This window comes from Podarcis raffonei, chromosome 9 (assembly GCF_027172205.1).
Source record: "Podarcis raffonei isolate rPodRaf1 chromosome 9, rPodRaf1.pri, whole genome shotgun sequence".
Taxonomy (NCBI): Eukaryota; Metazoa; Chordata; class Lepidosauria; order Squamata; family Lacertidae; genus Podarcis; species Podarcis raffonei.
Window position 1 is genome coordinate 5,697,585 of NC_070610.1, and position 26,824 is coordinate 5,724,408.

General features: G+C 44.5%; 1 protein-coding gene across 6 annotated transcripts; it reads left to right on the forward strand.

Annotated features, from left to right (window-relative positions):
- The first annotated feature begins 79 nt into the window (after window positions 1–79).
- ACOX3 (acyl-CoA oxidase 3, pristanoyl) lies at window positions 80–25,203 on the forward strand. Of its 6 annotated transcripts, none has more exons than XM_053402328.1 (18): window positions 80–389; window positions 1,689–1,863; window positions 2,844–3,077; window positions 6,224–6,298; window positions 8,253–8,342; window positions 9,028–9,171; window positions 10,098–10,186; window positions 12,153–12,249; window positions 12,508–12,690; window positions 13,398–13,520; window positions 15,343–15,463; window positions 15,586–15,708; window positions 17,054–17,167; window positions 18,028–18,143; window positions 20,021–20,195; window positions 21,009–21,076; window positions 22,386–22,472; window positions 25,028–25,203. In XM_053402328.1, the coding sequence occupies exons 1-18, from the start codon at window positions 181–183 to the stop codon at window positions 25,145–25,147; spliced, it is 2,343 nt and encodes a 780-aa protein (XP_053258303.1). In that variant the 5' UTR covers window positions 80–180; the 3' UTR covers window positions 25,148–25,203. The 6 variants fall into 6 exon arrangements, with proteins under 6 accessions (XP_053258303.1, XP_053258308.1, XP_053258305.1 ...); XM_053402330.1 differs by having other exon boundaries at window positions 198–307; XM_053402332.1 differs by lacking the exon at window positions 80–389 and adding an exon at window positions 590–681.
- The last annotated feature ends 1,621 nt before the right edge of the window (window positions 25,204–26,824 follow it).

Sequence of the window (26,824 nt, forward strand, 5' to 3'; positions counted from 1 at the left end):
AAAGGTCAAGAGCGGCGCGCTTTCCTTGCTTACGGGGATATTCCGGGAGGAGTCGCTTGCAAGAACAACAAGGAGAGATAAGAAACCTCTTCCCCTTGGCACCATTTGGAGGAAGTCAACATAGCATGAGGGGGGAGTTGGAAGGGACCGCCAAAGGTCATCTAGCCCAACCCCCGGGCAATGCAGGAATCTGAACCAAAGCATCCACGGCAGGTGGCCATCCAACAAACAGGGGGCAAGGCAGGATTTCCATGTAACTTTCACGGCGGCTGCCAAGCTCTCACCGCGGAAGAAAAGGCAGCCGCAGGTGCGGAAGTCCCGCGCGCGTGGCAGCGCGATTCTCCGTGCTGCAAACCGCCCTGGGATCTTGGGGTGAGAGGCGGCGTCTCGTAAGTTCAAACACGAATTGAGACCCATCAGAGGCGACGAAGAGCCCAGGCGCGCCGCAGGAAGCCCGTTCCTTCCGGGGCTGGCTTGGATGCGCGCCCCGGGGCCTCGTCGCCCTGCCTCGGGGCTCCGCGGGAGGCGGCGCTGGCGCTTCTGCGCGCGTCCTATGAGAGGGTGGCGCGTGTCTCTGCGCGGGGCGGGGCGGAGCGCGGAGCGAAGTCTGTCGCCGTCGGGGAAGGTGCGCAGCGCGGCGACCTCGCGTTTCCCGCGACCGTGGAGAGACGGTGGGTGCGGGTGCGTCAAGCCCCGGGGGAGTCGGCAGGGGCCTCCCACCTCTTTCCCCAAACGGCTGTTTGGCGGCGCGTCCCGCCTTCTTCTCCCCCCCCCCCAAGCCTCTCGCTCACTTGCGCGACACGCCGCAAGACCCCCTTGGGGACCCTTGTCGCGAGTGGGAAGGCGGAGGGGCGCAAACGCGTCGCTGGGAAAGGAGCCCCGACTGGCTGCTGCGCCGGTGCTCCGCGGGGTCTGGGGGCCGCCCTGCGCGCCTTGGCCGGGGAAGCGCCCTTGGGAGCTGCTTGCCAGCGAACCTGTCCGATTGCGCAGTCCGTGGAAGTGGGACTCGGGCGCTGCCTTGCATAACTAGCGATTACCTGCTTATGAAAGCAATGGCATGAGAGGCAGTGGACGTGTCAACAGGCCCATAAACCAGCTGCTCCTTCTTGTATCTAAGCACCCCTTGTAGCTTTCTTTGTGCAGGGTCGAAGTTTATTTACATTGACCAAAGACAGTTCCCGTATCCAGTCAGAGAGAGAAAAGGGAAAGTTTTTAGCAGCAGCAACCTCTCTTTGAAAGGTAAAGGGACCCCTGACCATTAGGTCCAGTCGTGACCGACTCTGGGGTTGCGGAGCTCATCTCGCTTTATTGGCCGAGGGAGCCGGCGTCCAGCTTCCGGGTCCTGTGGCCAGCATGACTAAGCTGCTTCTGGCGAACCAGAGCAGCGCACGGAAACGCCGTTTACCTTCCCGCGTCTATTTGCACTTTGACGTGTTTTCAAACTGCTAGGTTGGCAGGAGCTGGGACCAAGCAATGAGAGCTCACCCCATCGCGGGGATTCGAACCGCCAACCTTCTGATCAGCAAGTCCTAGGCTCTGTGGTTTAACCCACAGCACCAGGAGCTGTTAATGTACACTTAGAGGATGGTCTACCCTGGCTCTGTTATCCTCTGTACAAGTAATTTTTGAAGGATTTCTTCTTTTTTGAAAAGGCATTTGTTTTGAATGATTTTTGGGTTTGCTTACAGAACATTGCATGTTAGGATGGCATCTATCAGTGATCGGGAAAAGGAAAGCTCTTGGAACACTTTGGTGCTCCCTCACCTACCCAGTGGACCACTGGATGCCTACCGGAAGAAAGCATCCTTCAACTGGAAAGAGATGGCACTCTTCGTAGAGGAAGAAGATCTCCTCCGTTTTAAAGTAAGGCTTAGAATAATATTTCTTTAAAAACGATGTTGCAAATTAAACACAATCTGCCATAACCCCCCTTAAAGTATCCAATATGTACCATTAAATTCTGGTTCCTGTGAGGCCTGTCTGGCCAAGGGATTCACATGGCCAGGGACCTTTTCTTAGGTCAAGAGAGCCATGATCCTTGATAAACAGGGATTTGAGGTGTTTTTGTTTTTGTCAGTGTAAATGACCGTCCAGTAAGTTACTTTACATTTTGATAGGACTGTGCATGATGTTCATGCTTAAAGGGTTTTCCATCTAGGATTGGGTAAAAACAATATTCTCAAAAATATTGGAAGAGAGCCAGTGTGGTGTAGTGGTTAAGAGCGGTGGACTCGTAATCTGGTGAACCAGGTTCGCGTCTCCGCTCCTCCACTTGCAGCTGCTGGGTGACCTTGGGCCAGTCACACTTCTCTGAAGTCTCTCAGCCTCACTCACCTCACAGAGTGTTTGTTGTGGGGGAGGAAGGGAAAGGAGAATGTTAGCCGCTTTGAGACTCCTTCGGGTAGTGATAAAGCGGGATATCAAATCCAAACTCCTCCTTTTCTTCTTCTTTTGAGGAGGGGATAGATTTCTTTTGTATTGTGTTTTTGATCTGGAGGAAAACCACACAATTATATTAGTATAAAATTGAAATATGCACTTCTTTATCATATCCAAACTTCTACTGCTTTTAGTGCAGTACATGAAATGCAATATCTATAATAATGATTCAAAGAGCTTTTAATCAGTGAGGCAACAATTGGGTGTGAACTTATGTAATATTGCTTTTAAGATGGTTGACATTTATTAAGTTTTAAACGGCTTCCTGATTGTCGTTGTCCTTGTACATTTCTTATGGCATAGGGAAATGACTAAATGTGTTAATATATAAAATATGAATACTTCAGTTCAATGATAAATTCAAATCTGACGTTCAACTATTCTGATGTGTTTCTTCCATGAAGAACAGAATATTCTCAGCTCTTGAAAATGACCCTCTCTTTGCTCGTCACACTGGAGAAGAATTACCTCTTGAGAAATACCGTGAACTAACCTTCCTCCGCTGTAGGAAACTCTTTGAATATGATTTTCTACGGCTAGAAGACATAATTGAGAAACCATTAAAAGTTGTAGCGCTGATTACTTGCCTGGGGATGTATGACTGGTCTCTAGGAGCCAAATATTTGCTAAATTCCCAGGTATGTACAATGCAGGTGTAAGCTCTTTTATAGATTTCCTTAAAGACTCGAGCCTACTAGCAAAGCATTCCATTTTTATTTTGGATAAATATTTTTGGAGATTGCATCTGAGCTGCTCTATGTACACTTTTGATTTAGAGGCTATAGTGGCTTGACACTTTTTTCACGTGGTAATTGTAGTGAAAACTTCATTGCTTGAACATACACCCTCCACAATAGTCTATTGATATTTGTTTTTAATTTGTTTTTGCTTTTAAATTGCTTTTCACTTATTATTATTTCACTTATTATTACAGTCATACCTCTAGTTGCGTTCGCTTCATGTTGTGGATTTTGGGGTTGCGAACGTGGCAAACCCGGAAGTGTATACACAACGTTCTGTGCGCTTCGCACATGCGCAGAAGCGCTCTATTGCACTCCGCACTTGCGCAGAAGCGCCGCTCTAGTTGCGGACTTTTTGGGGTGCGAATGGCACCCTGAAACGGATCATGTCCGCAACTAGAGGTACCACTGTATCATTATTAGTAGTATTGAATTTATATACCACCCTATATCTGGAGGTCCCAGGGTGGTTTTAGGATGTTATTCTTGTTGGAAAACTAGCCGCCTCGGGAGAGGCTGGCCTTTCTCCCCACTCCCGGAGCTTGTTTACTGGTGATCTTCCTCTGGCTGGCATCCCAGACAGACCAGGGAGATCTTGATAGGTGACATCTCCCAGTGGGGAAGATGCACACCCCCTTCTCCCCTTTCACAGGGGAAAGAAGAATAGTCAGAAAGTCCTTTTGCATCTTGTTTATTTCTGACTGTACAACTGTACAGAAAACATATCCGATCAGTTCAAACTTCTCCAAGTAAGTGACTTAGACTTCCTTTACAAACGCAACAGGAAGGTCTCATATTACACACTGAACAAAGCCTTGTGTATCCCGTGAACTGCCTGGAAGATTCTTTCCCAGACTAGCCACATCATGTGATGTAAACAAGCTGCCAGTTTGCAGCTGTGATGTACTCATATTGTAACAATTCTTTGGTTTTACGGTATATTTTTATATGGTTGTAAACCATTGTGATATGTTTTTATGATACAGTGGTATATAAATATTTTTATAAATAAATAAATTTATAAAACTGGTATCAGAATTATAAACTATTATCTCATCATGTCATCTAATCATCTAACTGTGAGAAATGATTAAACTACTGTTTCTCTACTTTTATTTAAACCATTTCCCTGTGTTGATACAGAGCTTGATCAGATTCTGATTGAAGCTAACAGAATTGCACTGTCTCCTTTGGGTTTAAGCTAAGGTGGTTTTTGTCATGGAGAGAGCAAAGCAGACAGTCTACAAAACCTCCTAGTCGCTTACAGCAGTGATCTGAGCTGGCCAAGAAACCTTTAGGGTTAAGAAGCACCTAATGGTGTAAAGAGTTATGTAGAATCTTCCTAAAGTTCTCCCTTTTGGACAGACACGGATGGTGCCACACAGGCAGAATTCCCGCCTGACATTCCATTACTGTTTTTATTATCATTTTCTTGTTGCCTAAAAGCAGGGCATTTTTTCCGGGGGAACTTACAGGAACACTGTTCTGGCACCTCTCAGGTGGGCGCCATTGCCATTCTAAGAGAACGAGGGAGGTGTTCATGGTGAGTTCCGGCATCTCTTTTTCTAGGAAAATAGCACTGCCTGAAAGGTCTCCAAGCAACTTACTTTAAAAAAAAAAAAAAATGCTTAGGTCTGGCAGATGTTTGGGCTTCTCTAAACCCATTTAAACAAGTAGTATCATTATTCTGACACCAGTGGGCAGCAGTGCCTTGAACACAAAAGTCCTGATGAATAGGAAGAACAAACTCTCCCCAGCTTCCCATTAGGAAGAGGAGGAGGCAGGATGGGAAGACCTGAAACATGGTATGTCTCCTGGTATGCCCCACAGAGGACTTTACGGTCTTCAAACAAAAACATCTTGGATGTCCCGGGCCACAGGGAGGTTAGGCTGGCCTCAACCAGAGCCAGGGCTTTTGGGCTGTAGCCCTGAGCTGGTGGAACGCTCTGTCACAAGAGACTAGGGCCCTGCGGGACTTGACATCTTTCCGCAGGGCCTGCAAGACAGAGCTGTTCCACCAGGCCTTTGGCCAAGGCACAGCCTGACCCCCTCCTTTGGCAATCCTCACAGAACTCTAGCCCAATGGTTGCCATTAATTTGATTTGAACTAATTTTATAACGAATTAATTTTAGAATGCTGTATTATTTTACTGTTGTTAGCTGCTCTGAGCCCGGCTTTGGCTGGGGAGGACGGGATATAAATACAATATTATTTTTATTGTTATTATCATCATCATCATCATCATCATCATCATCATCATGGCAGTGGAAGGATTTACCTCTATATCCTCACTAGATCTTTACCAGAGCCTTTGCGTGTCAAAGGTTGAAAACGAACACATTCCATGTTTGATTTTATTGTGATTGTCAAACTTACTCAACAGTTCAATTCAGCCTCATCACCCTTTTGGGATCAATGGATGTGTCCTGGGGACATATTTTATTGGCTCCTGCCCTTCTTTTCATGTTGGGTGTGTGATCACATGCATCCTGGGTGTGGCCAACACATCTTTTTGGGATGGAGTGGTTCTGGTCATCTTGAAAGAGACAGTGATACGGCCACTCCTTGAAAAAAATCACCCTGGGCCCATTGCCTTGTGACGACTACTGCCCAGTTACAAATACCCCCTTTTTGGAAAGTTGATTGAGAGGGTTGTGGGATGGTGGCAAGTGCTCTAGGATGAAGCCTGTTCTCTTCACTGGCCTTGAGAAGATATTGTACTATTGCTTAATAATCCAGAGATCAAGGAATCCTTCATTTTTATTTTCATTATTTCACTTTGCAGCTGAAACCAGGAGGAAAATTATTTTCTTGTAATAAAGTTGTGTTTCCTGATGCAGAATAGCGTAAAATATCACAGAATAGCATTTTCTCCTAGGAAGGGAGCAACTTAACACTTGACTTGTGGTTTGAGCTGTGAGCAGTGATGCTTTGCTATCTCAAATCTTTATTGAACATGTCATTTTGACCCCTTTCTCTACTTTAACAAAAAGATTTTTACTATTTATCATTTACATCAGCTAATTGTCTTTAATGTTTACAGGTGTTCAAAAGTGCAATTGAGAGTTCTGGCTCTAAAAGACATGAAGAATTTATTAAAGATAATGCAAATATGAAGGTACTCTTTAAACTGCCTAAATTGATCTTTGCTTAAAATATATATATACTGCCACTAATTTTGAGTTAATGGTGTTTCTAAAAACAAGATTATTAACTACGTATTCTAGTGAAGCAATATCTGCCAATCTCTTGTAAAATAGTATCTCATATGGAGTTACTTCATTTTGATTTACTAGTGCTTCTCTGTTACTATTAGAAAACCATAATTAAAGTTTCTTACAGTGGAAGTGATGAATTATCTGGATCAGTTTGCTTATTCATCATTTATGAAACTATTGCAGGATCATCAGCACCAATATCTAATACAAAAGTTATAAGGCAATAGTTCAAGATGTGCCTCACAGCATCAAATCAGCAGAGTGCAGTCCTTCAGCACAAAGCCACAAACATACCTGTCCTTGCTTCTGTTAAGGGTGATGCGGGTAGAAGCAGGATTCCACATGCGTATCCTAAGATGTATACATCAATTCTGTGTGTGTGACTCCTATTCCCACAACCAAACAGTTTTCAAAAGGTGTAAACTTAGCCAAGGGATGAAGAGCCTGTTGCCATGTAGATGTTGTTGAACTCCAGTTCCCATTAGTACCTGCCAGTGCGACAAGCAGTCAGGGATTATGGGAGTTGTAGTCTGGCAACATGTACAGGGCCGCAGAATCCCCACCCTGGCATAAAAAAAATGTTCAGAAAGGGAAGTAGTGCTTCTCTGAACAGTGGGATTTGAGAAAGCTGATCCTCCTTCTAAAGGACCCTATTCACACTCCTTTGGATAAAGCAAAGAGTTTTCTTTTAACTTATTGAGGAAACTTTTTCATTTTGTGTTTCTTCACTGTTAATACATTGACTAAGCTTTGGATCAGGCATAGGCAAACTCGGCCCTCCTGATGTTTTGGGACTACAATTCCCATCACCCCTGAGCACTGGTCCTGTTAGCTAGGGATGATGGGAATTGTAGTCCCAAAAACATATGGAGGACCGAGTTTGCCTATGCCTGCTTTGGATTTTGCTTGTTGCTGTGGTGACCTGGTGTTAACATTTACCTTTTGACTTGATCCTAAACGTTTACACCTGTGAATTGTAATATAAACACTGAGCTCAGATGGGTGGGAGGAGAGGGAAAGGGGGAACTGCCCTGAGATTTGCAGATGAAGGGCGGTATCCAAATTTAATAAATGGCTAAAAAATGATAAATACAGTACATTTCAGGGCTCGCTTTAGAGGTGCTGCAGCCTCACAATAGCCATGCGTGGCCACCTGTCCCTAACCCAACATCGTATGGTGCCAGGTGTGGGACAAGCACAGCCGTGGCTTCAAAGGAAAAATCAGGAGGCAGACGACAATCCAGATAATTCATTTGCGTTACGATGCTGCCCTGCTGCCCGCTGCTTCCAGGCAGGATCAGTTCCAATCAGGAACTCTTGACAGTAGCTGTAATCCTTGCTGAAAGAAGGATGCTGGCATTGCACTGGGTGCCAAATTTAAACAGCATCCTAATGCAAGCCCTGCAGCTTCCAGAAGGGATCAAAACTTCAGTTGAGAGCTCCTGAGTGGAACTGATCACGCCTGGAAGCATTTGGTATACATTTCTGCAGAGATCAGATCCACCTGACAGGAGCTTGAAAGATGGGCACACCGCACACCCGACACACACACACCTGTCAAATGCAGCCTGCAGAGGGTTGGCCCCTTCTTGTCCTAGCCTGCCAGAGGAGATGTCCTTTCCCAAAGGGCAGCCGCTGGTCAGTGGGTGACCTCTACCCGGCTGCAGGGCAGTGTGCACACCCTGAATCATTTAAGGACTAGACTTTGAAGCTCACAGAAGAACATCTTTAAGTTTGTAAGCTGGAGCTCCAGGACAGCTCTTTTACAACAGAGATCCCCCATTGCCCTAATGTTTACGCTACCCCGGTTTGAATCATACAAGTTCTTACTCAGTTTGTGTCTTTTGTCTCCAGAACTTTGGATGTTTTGCTCTGACTGAATTAAGCCATGGCAGCAATACCAAGAACATGCGGACTACTGCTAGATATGACCCGACTACGCAAGTTAGTAGCAGTGCCCTGTAAAGTTCTCTAATATTCTTCACTTAATTTTTTATTAAAATAGGACATTGTACTTCTGGACCCAGGTATTCTAATCTTTTCTATACAGTGGACCTGCAACTCATATGTAACCTATTTATATGATCACAAACGTAGGCTCAGGTCCAATGAATGAATGAATGGGGCATGGGAGAATTCCAAACTGGAAAGAGCTTTTTTTAGTCCTTTGCCTTGCTGGCTAGGCTCTGAGAAGATGGTACAAGGGCCCTGAGATGCTCCCAGAGCCCTTGTGCAGTAAGCAGGGCGGAGGGCAAGGCCTGATCCAGACAGGCCACTGTATTGGGACCTGCCATGGAAGAGCCCTACCCTACAGCCTCGCTTTGCTGCTGGTAAATAGTTTGGAAAAGAGCTCCATGACTGTGGTGCAGTGGTAAAAAGAAAAATGCCTCCTAAAATGTATGTATTGTTTACTCCTGTGAAACTATTTTCCGTTGCGTTTCTGTCCTGCTCACTGAGGCTGCAGTCCCGTGCCCATTTAGTTCAGAGAAAGCCCTGCTGAACGCCAAGTAGACATGGGTTGTGCTGCGATAGCACAGAACAGAGGATGTCAATAGATTCATCCAATTTCAGAGAAGATATACAGTGTGATTAGAATTTTCTCCCCATCCCCCTCTTATCAACTATGTAGGAATTCATTATTCACTCACCGGATTTTGAAGCAGCCAAGTTCTGGGTTGGCAACATGGGGAAGAATGCAACTCATGCAGTTGTCTACGCACAGCTATATACTCCGGATGGCCAGTGCCATGGATTGCATTCCTTTGTCGTACAGGTGAGAATGAATTCATCTAAATCTAGAATATTGGAATAAGCCAAGAGCTTTTTCATTAACCTGGATCATTTGTGGCATTTGCCTATTACTATTTCCCAGTTGTAAGCACTTTTTGTGGAACAGTCACTTGCTAGCCTGGAAATTGCATAACATCACTCTGGTGTCTCTAAAGGTGTGGGGGGCCCTTAACATATGTCCCTCTTCAGGCAAACATCTTTCTACTGGGTATGAAAGGCTTGCAAGTGCCCTTGCCCTGCTTTGGCCAAACAGAAAGTAATGTACAACCCAGTGAAAACTAGATCCACCGGGGCTTGAATTTGCTCTCAGCATTGCTCCCTTAGTGTGCGTTTGGACAGTAAGTTCAGAGACACTGCAGCTGTAGATGAGCACATCTCTGTGCTGCTGAGTCCTGTGTTACTTTAGACCCATGAAGATGGGGAGCATCATGTGCCCTTGTAGCAGATTAAAAAATATTGCTCTGAAGGACACCTGACAGTGCAATCGTACAATGAGCTGTGTACTGAGAGACATCGTGAGCCCCATAGAAGCGCCTGTGGGAAATGTGAAGTTTGTTGTGTATTGGGTTTTAGGTGGGTTCTCCCCACCCTAGTGCTGCATGGTTCCCAGTTACACTTATTTATGTGAGAGAAAGTGAAGGGGTCTACTTAGACACCCCTCTGGTGAGTACATTTTCCCCCAGCCTCCGATAACCCCAGGGGAGGAGAAGTATCTTCACTTCTCAGCTTAGGTCTTGTCCCAGGGAACTATGTGAGAGCCCTTTAGATCATAGCTATATAATCCAACCAGTTGCATGCATTGAAACAGATGTGCACATTTTTCTAATTAATTGTATAGAGTTCTTAACCGGAACAAAAGGGTGGCTCAATGACTTCTTGTAAATGTTTTAATGGAGGTATTTGTTACAGATCCGAGATCCGAAAACACTTCTTCCCATGCCAGGGGTGTTGGTTGGTGATATAGGTAGAAAACTTGGGCAGAATGGATTAGATAATGGGTAAGTTGGAACAAAAAAATCTGAACTTCAAAGTAATGTTGCAAATGTTACAAGTCACTTCTGCAGCCCTCGAGAACAGAAATCCTAGCATGTGCATCGCACAGTGAAAGGACCTTCAGGTTGATCTGTCCCAGTCTGAGATGGTTCACGCACATTGCCACATCATTGTGCACCATTACATGAAAGAGTGGAGAGAAGCTTTGGAATCTCACAGTCATCTCTGCTCCCTCTCAAGGAATGATTGCAAAACCCAAACATTTTTTCAAAGTCAACTAAAAGATAGTCTAAAGAGCAGAAATGTTCCAAATTGGAGAGTGGTACAAATAATTCAGGATGTGGGTGGCGCTGTGGTCTAAACCACAGAGCCTAGAGCTTGCCAATCAGAAGGTCGGCGGTTCGAATCCCTGCAACGGGGTGAGCTCCTGTTGCTCGGTCCCTGCTCCTGCCCACCTAGCAGTTCGGAAGCACGTCAAAGTGCAAGTAGATAAATAGGTACCGCTCTGGCAGGAAGGGAAACGGTGTTTCTGTGCGCTGCTCTGGTTCGCCAGAAGTGGCTTAGTCATGGGAGCCACATGACCCAGAAGCTGTATGCCGGCTCCCTCAGCCAGTAAAGCGAGATGAGCGCCGCAACCCCAGAGTCGTCTGCGACTGGACCTAACAGTCGGGGTCCCTTTACCTTTACCTTTTACAATTAATTAAGTAATGCAGTTTCATTATATTGTATTTGAAGGAATAATACCACAAAGCAGAAACAATTCTAGGATCAAACACTTTGGCTAGTAGAAAAGCTAAGGGCTGTGCAAACCCATTCATATGCCAAAAAGTATGGAGATTGTAAGTAGCCCACCTTAACTTCCACACCACTTGAGCAGTAAAGATGTTCTGCAGACTCTCTCCTTCTTGCCTATGGCTTAGACTCTCTGCAGTCAGGTGCTCCCTTGGCCTGTCAGCAAATGCTCTGCCTCTGCAGGTTGGGTGGACAAATGTCTGAAGTGCACAGTTCCTGCATGTGCTTACAAGCCCACCAAGCAAAACTATCCATACATGTTATTAAACTACTGCATAGTGGTTTAGTGGCACAGGACTACAGCTGTATCACAAGCACAAAGCAAAGGCTAAAGCGCGAGCAGAATGCATAACACAAGCACACTGCAGATTAACAGATTGCATATGCACAGCCTATTACTGACAAACATTTAACAGGTGTTCTAGAAAACCCTCATTTTATAGGTTGGAAGCACTGAGTTGAAGAGTCTGGTCCCAAGGATGGCCGGCAAAGCTTCAAAACAAATGCAAATCAGATTGAGCGAGGAAGTGAACCAAGACACCGACTGTGGATTATTTGTGGAATTTACATTCTAGAAAATACGCGTTGCTCACTGTCACTTCCTTGTGTTACACTCACGCGCATATGCACACACACAAACCCATCACCTGCCAAGAGAGAGTTGAATTGTGCTGCACATAGTTTTCCTGATCGCTTCCTTTAAAATGATTCAACTAGTAAGTTGTAGCAGTGGTTACAGCTGTTAATGGGGAACAGTCCCCTCCTGCAATGTTTTCATATTTTCCCCTGAGCCTTCACATCTCCAGGGAGGCCTATAACCAGAACTGAAATGTAAGAATGATAGAGTTAAGTCACATAGAGCCAACGCTGTGCCTCCACATGTTGAACTCCTGTAACCCCAGCCACATGGCCAGTGGTCAGGGATGATGGGACTGTAGTGCAACAGGACCGTTGACTGCAACCGAAAGTGCCCCATGCAGCGTGATCCTGCTCAGGAATCCCCCTGCAGCTGTTATTCTGAAAGGAGAAGCAGACACACTAAATGCATTCATGCATTTAACATCATGTCTGCTCTTGGTTCTGTGAAACTAATAACTGTCTCTGTATTCAGCATTTGATTTATACAGCTCATCGGATGTGCAGGTGTTATCTCTTAATTCATTCTTTTTGGATTGGCAGCTTTGCAATGTTTCACAATGTCAGGATACCCAAAAGGAACTTGCTGAACCAAACCGGAGATGTCACAGCTGAGGGAGCGTATGCAAGTGCCTTCAAGGTATGAATTGTGCTTAACTAACTTCCGTGTGCTTAATGCAAAACTTAATTGCTCTTAACTAAGGATTCCTTTTATTGCCTAATCCGTTTAGTTCTTCCTCACATGCTCTCCAGAGTTTATCGCAGTATAATTAAGAACATAAACACAATATTATACTTTGAATGTTAACACTTGGTGTACTTGGGGAGAATTTTCTGGGTACAAAATGTTCAGCCAAATTCTTAAAGCCTTTCCGCTTATCCTATCTTATTTCTCCAGGATCGCAAGCAGCGTTTAGGAGTTTCTCTTGGTGCTTTGTCCAATGGAAGAGTTATGATTATATCCATGTCTGTGGTCAATTTAAAGCTCGCCATATCAATAGCAATTCGCTTCTCAGCTACCCGGCGCCAATTTGGACCAACAGATGATGAAGAAATACCTGTTCTTGAATACCAAATGCAGGTGAAAATCTAGAGTGCTCTGTAAAAGCCCGAAGTGCTAGATTTTGCACCCAGTGAGACTCTTAATTAAACATAAGTCTTAGACATAGGTCAGTGGGTCCTCCTTTAACATATAACACCTTAAAAACAAGCATCCTTCATGAACAAGGATAACTGTTTTGTTGGAACTGGATGGTGGCTCCTTGTTAAATGAGGAGGGATGCTTTTGTTTTGCTATTTGGAGTTTTAAAAACCCTGGCTCAGAAAAATCCAAAGTAGTGCTTGGGGAGGAGGGCTGCAGGGGCAGAATAAAGCAGGATTGTAATTTTTTTTACATGCCACCGATTTGACTGGGTTGTGCCAGCCACTCTGGGTGGCTTCCAGCAAATTATAAAACCGCAGTAAAACATCACACATTAAAAACTTCCCTAAACCGGGCTACCGTCAGATGTCTTCTAAAAGTCAGATGATTGTTTATTTCCTTGACATCTGGTGGGAGGGTGTTCCGCAGGGCAGGCGCCACTACCAAGAAGGCCCTTTGCCTGGTTCCCTGTAACCTCACTTCTTGCAATGAGGGAACCACCAGAAGGCCCTCAGAGTGATCAATCACTGAAAGAAGGTTAAGCAAATTACCACTTTTACAAAGGGGACAAAAATGTCTCCTCTGTGTGTTTTAAAAGAATGTGTATCTCTCAGTTTTTCCTCATGCAAATTTCATTTTTGTTTCAGCAATGGCGCTTGCTGCCGTATTTAGCAGCCACCTATGTCTTAGACCATTTCTCCAAAATGCTGTTCATAAACTCCATGGAATTCCACATAGGTCTCCTCATGAAGGACAAAAGTCCACAGCAGGTAAGGTTTTGTCAGTAATTCTTCGTTATAAGCCATTGCGTGGGTAATGAGTTGGTCCATCATTGGACTGGCAGGATGCAAGCATCCCGCTGTCTGAAGAGTGTACCTATTCTGCTCACCAGAGGGTCCTAAATGCTTCGCAGCCCAGAACATGGCAACTTGCACCCCAATTTCATGATAGGAAAACAGTAACTGTATTGCCAGCTGTGGGAAAATGCACAGCACTGTTACCTTTCTGAATATGAGCAAAACAGCCAGTTCTGTATGCACAACAGATTTCACAAATATAGCCTACTGTTTCTTCAGTGCCGTCTTTTTATATAAAGTTTTTTTATTAATGTGAAATCAAAAGTACAGTTAATAAAGTACATAATCAAAGTTACACAACATAGGAGCAGTACAAAGGTGGTATTTTCCAAATAAATAGTGAGAAGATAATGCAGTAAAGAAGAACACATCATGAAAGCCAAATTTTATTTTTCATTTGGGGAAGAGCATCTTGTAACATCTGAATTACATTTTAATTAACTGTGAAACAGGGTTTTTTTTGTTTATCTTTAAACATTTTAAGTTGTTCTTAATGATACATTTAATATTCTTGTAAACTGCGTAGAGGTTTTACCGTATTATAGTCAAGCGGTATCTAGATTTTGTTAAATAAAAGAAATAGTTAAAACCCGTTAGTCTTGGTTTACCTCAACTGAATCTCCTCCTCTTTTACATTCCTTCTATTCTTCCCTGATACATCTTTCATTTATTCTTTAAAACACATCACTTGTAAGCATGAAGGAGGGGCACTGTTGTTGCTAGGGTTTTAATTTCTTTTAACTGCATCAATAAATTTAATAGTACAGTAATTTTACAGTTGAGCCCTTTTGGGGGGAGGGAGGTGTTGCATGTTTTAAACACACAGACACTGAGCTGTATTCTCTAAAGAGCAGGAAATTGCTAGTACGTTTGTTGGTAATCCTGCTTGTGCAGTTTCCCACAGTTGTTGGCAGTGCTTTTTTTCCAGTGGCGTAGCGTGGGTTGTCAGCACCCGGGGCAAGGCAAGTAATTTGCGCCCCCTAGAGTGAGTGAGCCAGGTAGGGGCAGACAGCTGCGAGTGCGCCCCCCCAGATGTTGCGCCCGGTGCGGCCAGCCCTCCCTGCACCCCCCACGCTACGCCACTGTTTTTTTCCTAAAAAAATGTTTAGGGGTACTCTCATTTTCCTACTCATGTTGAAATACTCCCCCTCAATGAGGCCAAACTTAGATTCACAAAATGTTTAGGGGTATGTGTACCCCCAAGTCCCCCGCCCCCCAGAAAAAAGCACTGGTTGTTGGTTACCCAGAAGCCTGCACAAAGAGGCTTAGAGTTGAGCATTTACGTCAGGGGTCGGCAGCCTAAGGCCCATGGACCGCACGCGGCCCACAGGGGTTGTTTAACTGGCCCACGAGCCAAACTGAGTCGCTCGCTTAGCGAGTCCCCGCGTGCTGCGCTAAACCAGCATGGGGTGGGGACTTCCTTCCACATTCCTGGAAATTGTGTCTGCACATGCGCAGACGCCGGAAATCACGTCTGTGCAGATGCCGAAAATCGCGGGTACGTGTGCATGCACACGATCCGGCCCACAGAGGGATCTCCGCTGGAGTGAACCAGCCCAGGCAAGGTAAACCTTGTCAACCCCTGATTTACGTCCTTGGCCTCTGGTTTGGCCTGTCATAGCTGCTCTGCTCTGTGCTGAAGTTGATGGTTCCTCAGGCCTAGGAGGGCGCAGAAGGTTAATGCAGCATGTTGGCTATTGTGTTCTATATTCATTGTTCGCTCTGGTTCTACAAGGCGGAACTCGGGCGTGAAATCCATGCTTTATCTACTTCGGGGAAACCGCTGGCCTCCTGGCTGACTCAACAAGGAACTCAGGAATGCAGAGAAGCTTGTGGAGGACATGGCTATCTGGCCAGTAAGTGAACTTGATGGATAATTGTTTCCCATAATTGTCAGTAAGTGGTTTTATAAAAATTTAAATCACAAGCACAGCTCACTGATACAAACTCCCTACGTGTTAACTGTTCTTTCCAAAAGTGAATCGGCTGGGTGATATCCGTAACGACAACGACCCAAATTGCACCTATGAAGGAGACAATAATGTCCTGCTACAGCAAACTAGCAACTACTTACTGGGCTGGATGAACGCCAAACACCAAGGTTAGTATGTAGAACTTGGATGTTGCACTGACTCAGAAGCCCACCAAGGGGGTACGGGGTAAAACTGCCAGCAGATGCAGTTGTGTGTTTGCAAAGTTGAACTACTGCATTCCTATCAGTGTTTCTGTTGAAATGGTGGTCAGCACTCAAGCACCCTGTTTTTAACTATTCTTAGTACTGTTTTGGGTCACAATGACCTTACTTGAACTCTTAATTTGAGTTTGTTGGACTCTGTAGATACAAATGTTAGTGTCTTTGACGGTTTTAATTTTAGAGATGAGAGAAACCTCCCAATCAGAAACTGAAATATTTCCAAAAAAGCAAAGGTGACCATCTTGCGGCGTAAGCAAAAATCCAGAAGTCCAAAAGTTAAAAGCTAGGCTTTGTTTTCTCAAAGAGTGTGTGTAACCTGCTATCAGTAGTACCTGGTGTGGGCTTAACTCAGCCTGTGGTCTCTTTTTGGAACAAGCTTGGTTTTTCCTCCTCTCACTGTTTTGCATAACAGTTTGCCATATTTTTTGTGATCTTTTTGCTTGATTCTGATAAAGGCATTACCCAACTGTGGGCTTTGCGGTTTCGATGTATTTCAGATGTTTCTCATGGAATCTGGTTCAAGATCTAGCTTGGACCCCATCCTTGTTCCTTCTGGCAGGTTTCAGACTTTCACTGAGGGTGACCTGTAACTTTGCTGCCTCACAACTAAGCATGCATCTCAGAATAGGCACATCCTGTAGAAAGCATGATTTTTAACATACAATGGTGTGGGTACTTAATTAGCACCCATAATATTCTGTGGTTTGGGAACCTGGGTCAACTATTCTTGAACTTATCCCAAGCAGAATAAAAACAAGGTACTCAGGGTGAAACAGTAGTCTGTGCTCCCTGGTGTCCTCAAACAACAGAACAGCAGTCTAATTGTCATGTGAGAATACCAGGGAGGGCTGACTACTGTTTCACGCTGAGTACCTTGTTTTAATTCTGCTTAGGGTGAGTTCAAGAAGAGTTGACTCAAGTTCCTAAACCAATTAACTTAAAACGTAATTTGAATGTGATGCAATTAGGCTAAGGAGTGCACAGTTGTGCATCGTGCAAAGTACAGGTTAATAGAGGTTGTTTTTAAGGCTTCCAACTTAGAAATAAAAGGGCCGTGTCTCAGAAGCATAGATGTGTTAAAGAGTTGGCTTGGTTGAAGTTGGAGAAATGGGGGAAACAGCTTAATCGGATTAGCCAGGCTGAATGCACTGATGAGCAGATTTTTGACTTCCATTGACTTTCAAAGCCATTAGTGCGTAGACATTAACACACTTTGACTTGGTATTTAGTTTTCGTATCATTGGCATTTCAGACAAAGGTCCTATTGCTTCACCTTTGGGATCGGTAGATTTTTTGGAAGACTGTGATCATATTCTCTGCCAGAAGTTCACAGTGTCAAATGTTCAAGATTGCATGGATTCTTCCGGTAACTGTTCAAATTGCATCTCTTGTCATGTGCTTATAATTTTGAGTGTGGCCCCTTTCCCCTACAAACCATTGGCTATTCTTCCTTTCGGGGCTTGCGGTTAAGTCCTTGTGCATTCTCTCTTCCCTTTAATTCACACACCAGCCCCCTGGGGTTGTTATGGCAAGTACCAGTTTAGAGGGTGGGTTGCTAGAGGAGGAAGGTTGTCCCATCTTGGAGACAGTAGAATGGGAGGGAACGTCTTGACATAATAAATTTTAAGTTCTTGTAGAGATTGACTGAGCTTTTGATGACTGAAGCTTTATGCCATATGTTACAGTGGAAACGAAAACTTTGTGAGGAGAGAATGGGCTCGATGCATGGGAACAAGAGAGCATGTAAATCAACAGGGAAAAGGGGAACTGTGGGCGGATGATGCCTGGGAAAGACGTTCAGTACAGACGATGAACATGAGAGTAGAGAGGATACTGCTATGGAGATGAAGGAGGATACAGTCTTACATAGGAAAAATGGGGCTTTGAAGTGCTCGTGAATTAGTTCACTAGCCTTAAATAGAAGTATCAAAAATGAAAGCAAGTCTATCCTCTATTAGTTGGTATAATGCCAAATTATTTCTTCTGTCTTTATATGAATAGCAAATTGTTGGGGTGGAGCAGAGGAAGGACAGCTAAGTTTCAGCAGCAAAATACTTAATTTTGTGGATGCTTTTCAACCTTATTTCTGCAAAACGCAGGCTGTGCATTACAGAAACTCAGATTCTGATGCAAACTATCAGCATTATTTACCACCTGCTTTATAAGGATTTTTTATTATTGTTATCTTGAATGGAAACATTAAACTTTTGACCTTTCTTTTTTCAGTACCTCTGAGAGGATACAAGTGGCTGGTTTGTTACTTGCTCCAAGAGAGTTTCCAGAAGCTGAGAAACCAAGAAAAATGTGGTTGCAGTGAATTTGAGGCAAGGAACAACAGTCAGGTAAACACATTGTATGATTTTATGTTGCGGAGCAATTTCATGCACGGGGCTATTTTAATGGATGTTGCCCTTTTCCGCTGCCTTTCCCCTACACATATACACTATACATTGCACACTTCCTTTCACAAAAATATGAAAAGTAAAGCACCTAGGACCTCAAACTCAGCTGGAGCCTAAAGTTCATGCTTTGTTGTGCAGCAACTAAGTTAAAAAGAATAAACCCTGCCGTCAGGCTTACAGCCAAATAACCTCCTGCATGCATTTTTTACTTTAAAAGAAATAACTAGTGAGATTAACACCAAGTGGTGGAAAATGTGATCTAGACATCAGGAGATTTCTTGTGTAATGAGCCACAACCTTCTTTCTCCCAAATGCTGGGCTGAAACCTTATGGAATGTGTCCAGGGCACCCCAAGTCCTGCATTAAGTTTTGTGTCCAGGCAATAACAGTTCCTTCCCTCTCTATGACAACGATAATAATTCAGTTCCATGCCCACTATGCTGTTGCCTTTCCTAAGAGCTCATCCAAACTTGAGGCAGAAAGATTACAATGAATATGGGAACAGGGATGGAGTTAGGGCTTTGCAAGGGTGCACCATCTCAGAGCCCAGTAAGTGAGGGACTGGGCTTTGGGAAGGAGGCACAGGGCTCTGAGAAGGTCCTAAGGTCCTCCTGCCTTTTTCCCAAAGCCTAGTTAGCACTTCCCAGCTTTGGGAAGGAGATGGGAGGGCTCTAGGACCCTGCCAGAGCCCTGTGCCTCCTTTCCCAAACCCAGTACCTCACTTAGCCATCTTTGGGAAGGCAGTGCAGGGGCTGGGGAGGGGGCACCAAATTTTGGCCTCGCACATCGTGCTACAGTACTCAAGTCTGCCACTGGTGGGAAACGAGTATGACAAAAGCCTTTGGAAGAGAGTCAAAGGTAGAGAAGAGGTGCTGCGGACGGTTATGAGTGAGTGTGGATCAGGGTTGCCTAGTATCGTTGCTCCATCCAGAAGATAACAGAGAAGGGGCAGCGCATGAGAAAATAGCAGGAGCAGAAAAAATCGGCAAAGTCAGTCCAGTGTTTGGACTTCCTCCAGAGATGCCCAGCAGCTCCAGCGCATGAATGGGCATGTCAAATAGTGGGGGTGAGGAACGGATACTAGCGAAAAAAGGGGAAAGTGGGTCATGGTGGCAGACCAATCCAAATTAAGGGTTCATGAAGCTAGAGGCTGGAAATGGATGTTTCTAAAGAGCTGGAGGGACCAATATTATCACTTGGTTATGATGGTTCATCCTAGTTTAATATTTGCCAAGGTACCTACAGTGTATTAAATACAGCAGAGAGTCTCACGGTGCTGTTACTCATTAAGGTACCACAGGGCTTCCTTGTTTGCTGTAACAGACTAACACCATGTGACGTACCCCTGGGGGCAGGATCTCGTGCCCTTCCCAACCAGAACTCCAGAGACAGTGGCCTCGTTGTCAGGCCCAACCACTGTAAGGAAGCTCCGGGGGAGGAACAAGAGAATTGCAGATAACGGATTAGTGATGAAAGTTGCAAGACATGATGCCCAACCTTGCCTCATATTACAGAAGTCTCACGATCCGTCTTGCATACCTGTCCCCCTGAAATCGCATGAGAGATGTTCAGCTGGGGTGCAGTCGTGTTGAGTTCTATATATGCCACCAGCATTCCTTCACACAGTTGCTTCAGAGTACAATCTGCATCACTTTTATGCAGCACAGATTGCCCTGAAGGATACAGAGAGGATAATAAGAATGGGCCTTTCAACTTATTTTTGGGTGCCTTTTACTTAACTATTGCTTTTGAACAGTTAGTAATCTTTGCCTGGATTTGTAGCTATGGTTGAATTTTTCTTTCTTTCTTTTTTCAAGGTGTACTATTGTCGTTCTTTAGCTATAGCTTTTATTGAGCACACTGTTTTGCAAAGATATCATGACTACGTCCACAGTTCCAACACACCAGCTAGCCTCCAGCCGGTACTGAAGAATATATGTTCACTGTATGGATTATGGTCTTTAAATAAGCACATGGCAGTGCTCTACCAAGGTGAGATCAACATTCTGCCTACATGGTAAAATTTAGAATCTGCAAACACTTCAAGGCTATTACAAATTTACTACTGCATTTAAGTAAGTAGGTTCAGGCACCCAGTGTAGTTTCTGCACCAAGGAAGCAGTAAATGTGTTATACAGTCTTACAGCTCTAGTCTTTTAGCCCCAGGCCTCTTCTACTGCACAGCTCAGGGGAGCTGTGTTTTAAGATACAATACTGAATTTCCTAAACCTCTTCTTCTGACATCCAGCCTCTTACAAAACTTGCCTTAAGCTGTGGAGTGCAATCTTCTTAAAGGCAAAACTAGCAAGGTCACTAAAGGCCCCATCTGCACTGCATATCTGAAGCAGTACCATAACATTTTAAACAGCCATGGCTTCCCTCAAAGCATCCTGGGAACTGTAGTTTGTTAAGTGTGTTGAGAGTTGTTAGGAAACCCCCATTCCCCTCACACAGCTACAGTTCCCAGAGTTCCCTGGGAAGAGGATTTGTTTGTTAAACCATTATGAAAATTGTAGCTCAGTGAGGAGAATAGGAACTCGAAGGTAGAAAACAAAGTTTTTGCCTCAACTCTGTCTGTTCCTCCCAGGACTGTCGCTGACCACGACCAGCTCAGCTTTGGCACTGGGCAGTATTCTTCCCTTTCCAGAGAGCCACAGTGAGGCACTTGGACACCAGATTCCAAGTCCTCTTCCCATTCATCCACTGCTCACTTTCAGATAACATTCTTCATACCCCACAGATCTAGCAGATTTTTTGATCCAATATGAGTCCTTTAGCTTCATTATCATGATAAATATCTTTCAGGTGGCTACGTTTCAGGTGCAAATGCTGGCAGATTTGTGCAAGATGCAATTCTAGAACTGTGTTCAAAGGTATGTTCCCGATTGGTTTAAATATTATGCTGAGTAACCTGTAGACTAAGAGTAATGCTTTTATTTGGAAGTTGGCATCCTGGCTGGCAAGAGCATACAGTGGTGCCCCGCAAGACGAATGCCTCGCTAAACGAAAAACCCGCAAGACGAAAGGGTTTTCCGATTTTTAGCGGGTTCACAAGACGAATTTCCCTATGGGCTTGCTTCGCAAGACGAAAGCCCATAGGGAAATCTCCGGGGACAAGCTGCGAATGTCTGCCCCGGGCAAGGGGCGCTCTGCTTAAGAGCGCCCCTTGTGCGGGGCAGCAGGCTGCTATCCGCAGCTTGGAGAGCCCTGGGGGGAAGTCCTGCAGGGCTCCCCAAGCTGCGGATGTCTGCCCCGCGCGAGGGGCGCTCTGAAGCAGAGTGCCCCTCGTGCGGGGCAGCAGGCTGCTATCCTCAGCCTAGGCAGCCCTGGGGAACTCTTCTGAAGGCTGGCAGCGGGAGAAGGGCTTTTCTTCCCCCCGCCAGCCTTCAGAAGGCTGTTCTGAAGGCTAGCGGTGGGGAGAAAAGTCCTTCTCCCCCCGCCAGCCTTCAGAAGAGGTCCGGGGACAGACTGTCCCCGGACCTGGTCTGAAGGCGGTCTCCATAGGAACGCATTAATTGATTTTTAATGCATTCCTATGGGAAACCGTGCTTCGCAAGACGAAAAACTCGCAAGAAGAAAAAACTTGCGGAACGAATTAATTTCGTCTTGCGAGGCACCACTGTACTCCTGTCCTGGGTCCAGGGGCAGCAGGAGCCCCGGACTCTGAGCTTCCTTTAAACAAGAAGTGCAAGTCTCTAGCCTTTAGATTAAAAGCTATGAAGTAAAATGTGTGGGCATCATTCAAAGCAATTGGTTTGCAAGGTATATGAGCCTACTCTTGCCTTTCATTGTTGTTAGCTTATGAGTGAAGTCAGAGCTGTGATTGATGAACACTACAGAGAAATTCGAGGCATACAGGCCCAAGTGAAGAACCCAAAATGCTTCAAAATGACCTGGGACACCCTTCTTAGTGTTTGTGTTTGTTTTTTAGGAAACCCCCAAAATAGTTGAGCTTCTTTTACACTTGATTCCTGCATTGCAGGGGGTTGGGCGCGATGACCCATGAGGTTCTACGAAAATGACAATTGGAGAAGATTATGGAGCTTTCCATATTAGAAATCTGAAACTGCTGGCTGTTAGTGGCTTGCCAAAATAGTTATGCTACAGCTCTGTAGTTTATTGCTTGTTGTAGAAACCTAATCAGAATACCCAGTTTCTAGTCTAACTTTTTTTCCTGCACAGCTGAAGCAAGAGGCTGTGGCTTTGGTAGATGTGATTGCTCCTCCGGACTTCATTCTCAACTCGCCAATCGGCAGGGCTGATGGAGAGGTAAACAAGTCTTTTTGCAAAGCTCTGACTCAGGTTTACTGTGCCTCTTTTTGAATTTTGTGTTTTCAATATTTGTGCTCTGTTGTGTCACAGCTAGAAACTGTGTGTGTTTGGGAGTGGCAGAGAGGGAAGACCCACAGTCTAGCAGCATGAATATATGTTGCATTCTTCTGATGCTGGAAGTAAATCCACCTCAAACCGCACATTCCAGCCTTTCTGATCCTTGAGTTTGAGGCACCTCTGCTTGGGGAAGGTAACCGTTTTAGAAGAGGTGTCCAGGAAACCGTTCCACCAGGCCAAAGTAAATGAAGTAACTTAACAAACTGAAGAACTTGGACTGTAAGCACAGGCTACAGAGGAAACCATTTGATGTGCTCACCAGCTCTTTGATAATCTCGGAACCTGACTGCATTGTTCAGAGTCTGCAGCTCAATTCAATTTAGCCATAATGTTCTTTTGAAATGATTTATCTGTTTATTTATTCTAAACATTGGACTTCTCCTGATGCCTTGATACCTAGCACAAGCTGTGGTGGCATCACCATTCCCTCTTTTTTATCTAGCTTTTGGGGGTTTTAAAGAGAGAGGCAGAAATATGAACAGAAAATAATATAGTGCAACTGACTTTCGGGGTTGGTGTGTTGTGCGACAAGCACACAGAGTACCATGAGATTGTGTGTTTGGAGGGGGAGGCTCGGTTAATTTCATTGTCCACAGGTTGTACATTGACAATAAAGGTATTATTATTATGATGATTATGAAGTTGAGAAACCCTGAGAAAGAGAGTGAGGGAAGGCAGAGCTCTTTTCCTTTTATTTGCTGCATAGAAAGGAGAATTTTAGCAGGAATTTTAGCCTCTGCTGAACGGCACCTGCCAGAATTCTCTATTGTGTTGGGTCACCCTAGAAAAGTTGTTGTTGTTGTTTAGTCGTGTCCGACTCTTCGTGACCCCATGGACCAGAGCACGCCAGGCACTCCTGTCTTCCACTGCCTCCCGCAGTTTGGTCAGACTCATGTTTGTAGCTTCGAGAACACTGTCCCACCATCTCATCCTCCGTCGTCCCCTTCTCCTTGTGCCCTCCATCTTTCCCAACATCAGGGTCTTTTCCAGGGAGTCTTCTCTTCTCATGAGGTGGCCAAAGTATTGGAGCCTCAGCTTCACGATCTGTCCTTCCAGTGAGCACTCAGGGCTGATTTCCTTCAGAATGGAGAGGTTTGATCTTCTTGCAGTCCATGGGACTCTCAAGAGTCTCCTCCAGCACCAGAATTCAAAAGCATCAATTCTTCGGCGATCAGCCTTCTTTTGGTCCAGCTCTCACTTCCATACATCACTACTGGGAAAACCATGGCTTTAACTATACGGACCTTTGTTGGCAAGGTGACGTCTCTACTTCTCAAGATGCTGTCTAGGCCTGTCATTGCCCTTCTCCCAAGGAGCAGGCGTCTTTTAATTTCGTGACTGCTGTCACCATCTGCAGTGATCATGGAGCCCAAGAAAGTAAAATCTCTCACTGCCTCCATTTCTTCCCCTTCTATTTGCCAGGAGGTGATGGGACCAGTGGCCATAATCTTCGTTTTTTTGATGTTGAGCTTCAGACCATATTTTGCGCTCTCCTCTTTCACCCTCATTAAAAGGTTCTTTAATTCCTCCTCACTTTCTGCCATCAAGGTTGTGTCATCTGCATATCTGAGGTTGTTGATATTTCTTCCGGCAATCTTAATTCCAGCTTGGGATTCATCCAGCCCAGCCTTTCGCATGATGTATTCTGCATATAAATTAAATAAGCAGGGAGATAAAATACAGCCTTGTCGTACTCCTTTCCCAATTTTGAACCAATCAGTTGTTCCATATCCAGTTCTAACTGTAGCTTCTTGTCCCACATAGAGATTTCTCAGGAGACAGATGAGGTGATCAGGCACTCCCATTTCTTTAAGAACTTGCCATAGTTTGCTGTGGTCGACACAGTCAAAGGCTTTTGCATAGTCAATGAAGCAGAAGTAGATGTCTTTCTAGAACTCTCTAGCTTTCTCCATAATCCAGCGCATGTTTGCAATTTGGTCTCTGGTTCCTCTGCCCCTTCGAAATCCAGCTTGCACTTCTGGGAGTTCTCGGTCCACATACTGCTTAAGCCTGCCTTGAAGAATTTTAAGCATAACCTTGCTAGCGTGTGAAATGAGTGCAATTGTGCGGTAGTTGGAGCATTCTTTGGCACTGCCCTTCTTTGGGATTGGGATGTAGACTGATCTTCTCCAATCCTCTGGCCACTGCTGAGTTTTCCAAACTTGCTGGCATATTGAGTGTAGCACCTTCACAGCATCATCGTTTAAAATTTTAAATAGTTCAGCTGGAATATCATCACTTCCACTCGCCTTGTTATTAGCAGTGCTTTCTAACGCCCTAGAAAAGAGATATGGGCAAATGTAAAGATACAGAGAAAGTATTAAATGAAGGTCTCATTGTGCCTCCTTGAGATCAAGGTGACACCACTGCAAAGACTGAACATTTTGGAAATGAATGCTTTTGCTGAAACCATTTCTGTTTTTCTCCCCCTCCAGCTGTATAAAAACCTGTGGAGCACCGTTCTTCAAGGCAATAAGGTGTTGGAGAGGCCATCCTGGTGGTCAGAATTTTGTACTAATAAACCTGTTGTTGGTAGGCTAAGATCAAGAATGTAAATGTAAATTGGAGAGGCCCAGCAAGGGTGTGGATAATTAATCGTAATCTGAAATTATTAGATAAAGGATCATGTTGAAGAAGGTAATTTTTGTGAAGGAAAGGCCTTTGACAGTGCAGCCCAGTTTACACCTTTCTCACTTGCGTCAGTCGGTCAGGACTTGCGGAAATGAAGTCACTTTAAAATGGGCTGCTACTCAGAGCCTGAAGTGGCCATGATAGTTGAAGTCTGAATTCCAGGTGTGGAAATAGCTATAACAAATTGAAGGGAAATTATACCTTTGCAAAGTCAGCACTGTGCTCTGTTCATGTAAACTTATGTAGTTCCCTTAGAGTTCCTGCAGAGGCCACGAGAGGCACTGGGCATGCACAATTTCGCCCAAAGACCTAAAACAAGTTCACTCTCCTGGAATACAGAGCAGATAAGGACTTTCTAACTGTAGTCAAATGTTTTTAGTTTCTTGTTTAATTCATGGTCCAATTGAAGTTAATGAAAATGTTGAACTTTATATCACCTTACCAACAGTCTGCATTTTATCCGCACTTTTTAATTTTAAGTGTAAGTTGGTGTCAGAAAATCCTAGTTTAGTATCTGTGAAAGGTAAACATAATATATGTTATACCTGCTACATATTTTGGGGAAAATGTTTTGTGCTGACAAGATACAGCAAATGTTAACAATGATGAATAAAATAGTTTTATTTTATATGCATTTTTTAAAATCCATAAAATTAGTGAACATTTCTGCTTTAGTTTTCTGCTACACTATTGGTTCCCTTTAAAAGGATAAACATGCTGAAAATAAAAAAGCAGTTTGAAGTACAATCTTGAATGCTGAGTGCAGAAACCTCAGCCTCTCGCAAGGATCTTTTCTGTTCACACTGTTCAGAAGACCGTTGTTGTACAAGGTAAAGTCAGCGTGTTATTTCACAAGATGACTTTGATAGATGTCAGAGAGAATGGCTTTAACCTTACCTCTTCCTGACCTCTAGTTTTTATGTGCAGAGAAGGCACACAAGAGCATTCAGTCATCTGAATGCTTTTCTGCAGCTTGAGTCCACAAACACATTGACCATCTCAAGGAAAAACAAGTCACAAATTCTCACTGCACACTCTGAAACCAAATATTGCGTGGAACGCTTTTATTATTTATCCCTATGCCTACTACCTCCATTACCTGATAAGCAACACTTGGATATATAGCCCTACCAACAACCAGCACTGGGATATACTTCTGCAGTTTTGCAAAAGGAGGAGGGAGAAAGGTTGTTTTCTGCTGCTCCAGAGAAGCGGACACGGAGCAATGGATCCAAACTACAAGAAAGAAGATTCCACCTAAACATTAGGAAGAACTTCCTGACAGTAAGAGCTGTTTGACAGTGGAATTTGCTGCCAAGGAGTGTGGTGGAGTCTCCTTCTTTGGAGGTCTTTAAGCAGAGGCTTGACAACCATATGTCAGGAGTGCTCTGATGGTGTTTCCTGCTTGGCAGGGGGTTGGACTCGATAGCCCTTGTGGTCTCTTCCAACTTTATGATTCTATGATTTCTATGAAAAGCTTATCTGCTTCTTCTTTTCACAAATCACTTTTGATGACAAGCACCTTTTACAAATCTGGAAACAGAGCCAGAGGTTTTACTGATTACCTGCAAAATGTACCGTATTTTTCGCTTTGTAAGACG

Excerpts from the sequence above, each read along its gene's own strand:
- ACOX3 (XM_053402328.1), top strand. The coding sequence starts at position 181 with ATGCAGGAATCTGAACCAAAGCATCCACGGCAGGTGGCCATCCAACAA. Across the intron at positions 13,521-15,342 it reads AGGACAAAAGTCCACAGCAG|GCGGAACTCGGGCGTGAAAT; the intron begins GTAAGGTTTTGT and ends TGGTTCTACAAG. Across the intron at positions 18,144-20,020 it reads AGGCAAGGAACAACAGTCAG|GTGTACTATTGTCGTTCTTT; the intron begins GTAAACACATTG and ends TCTTTTTTCAAG.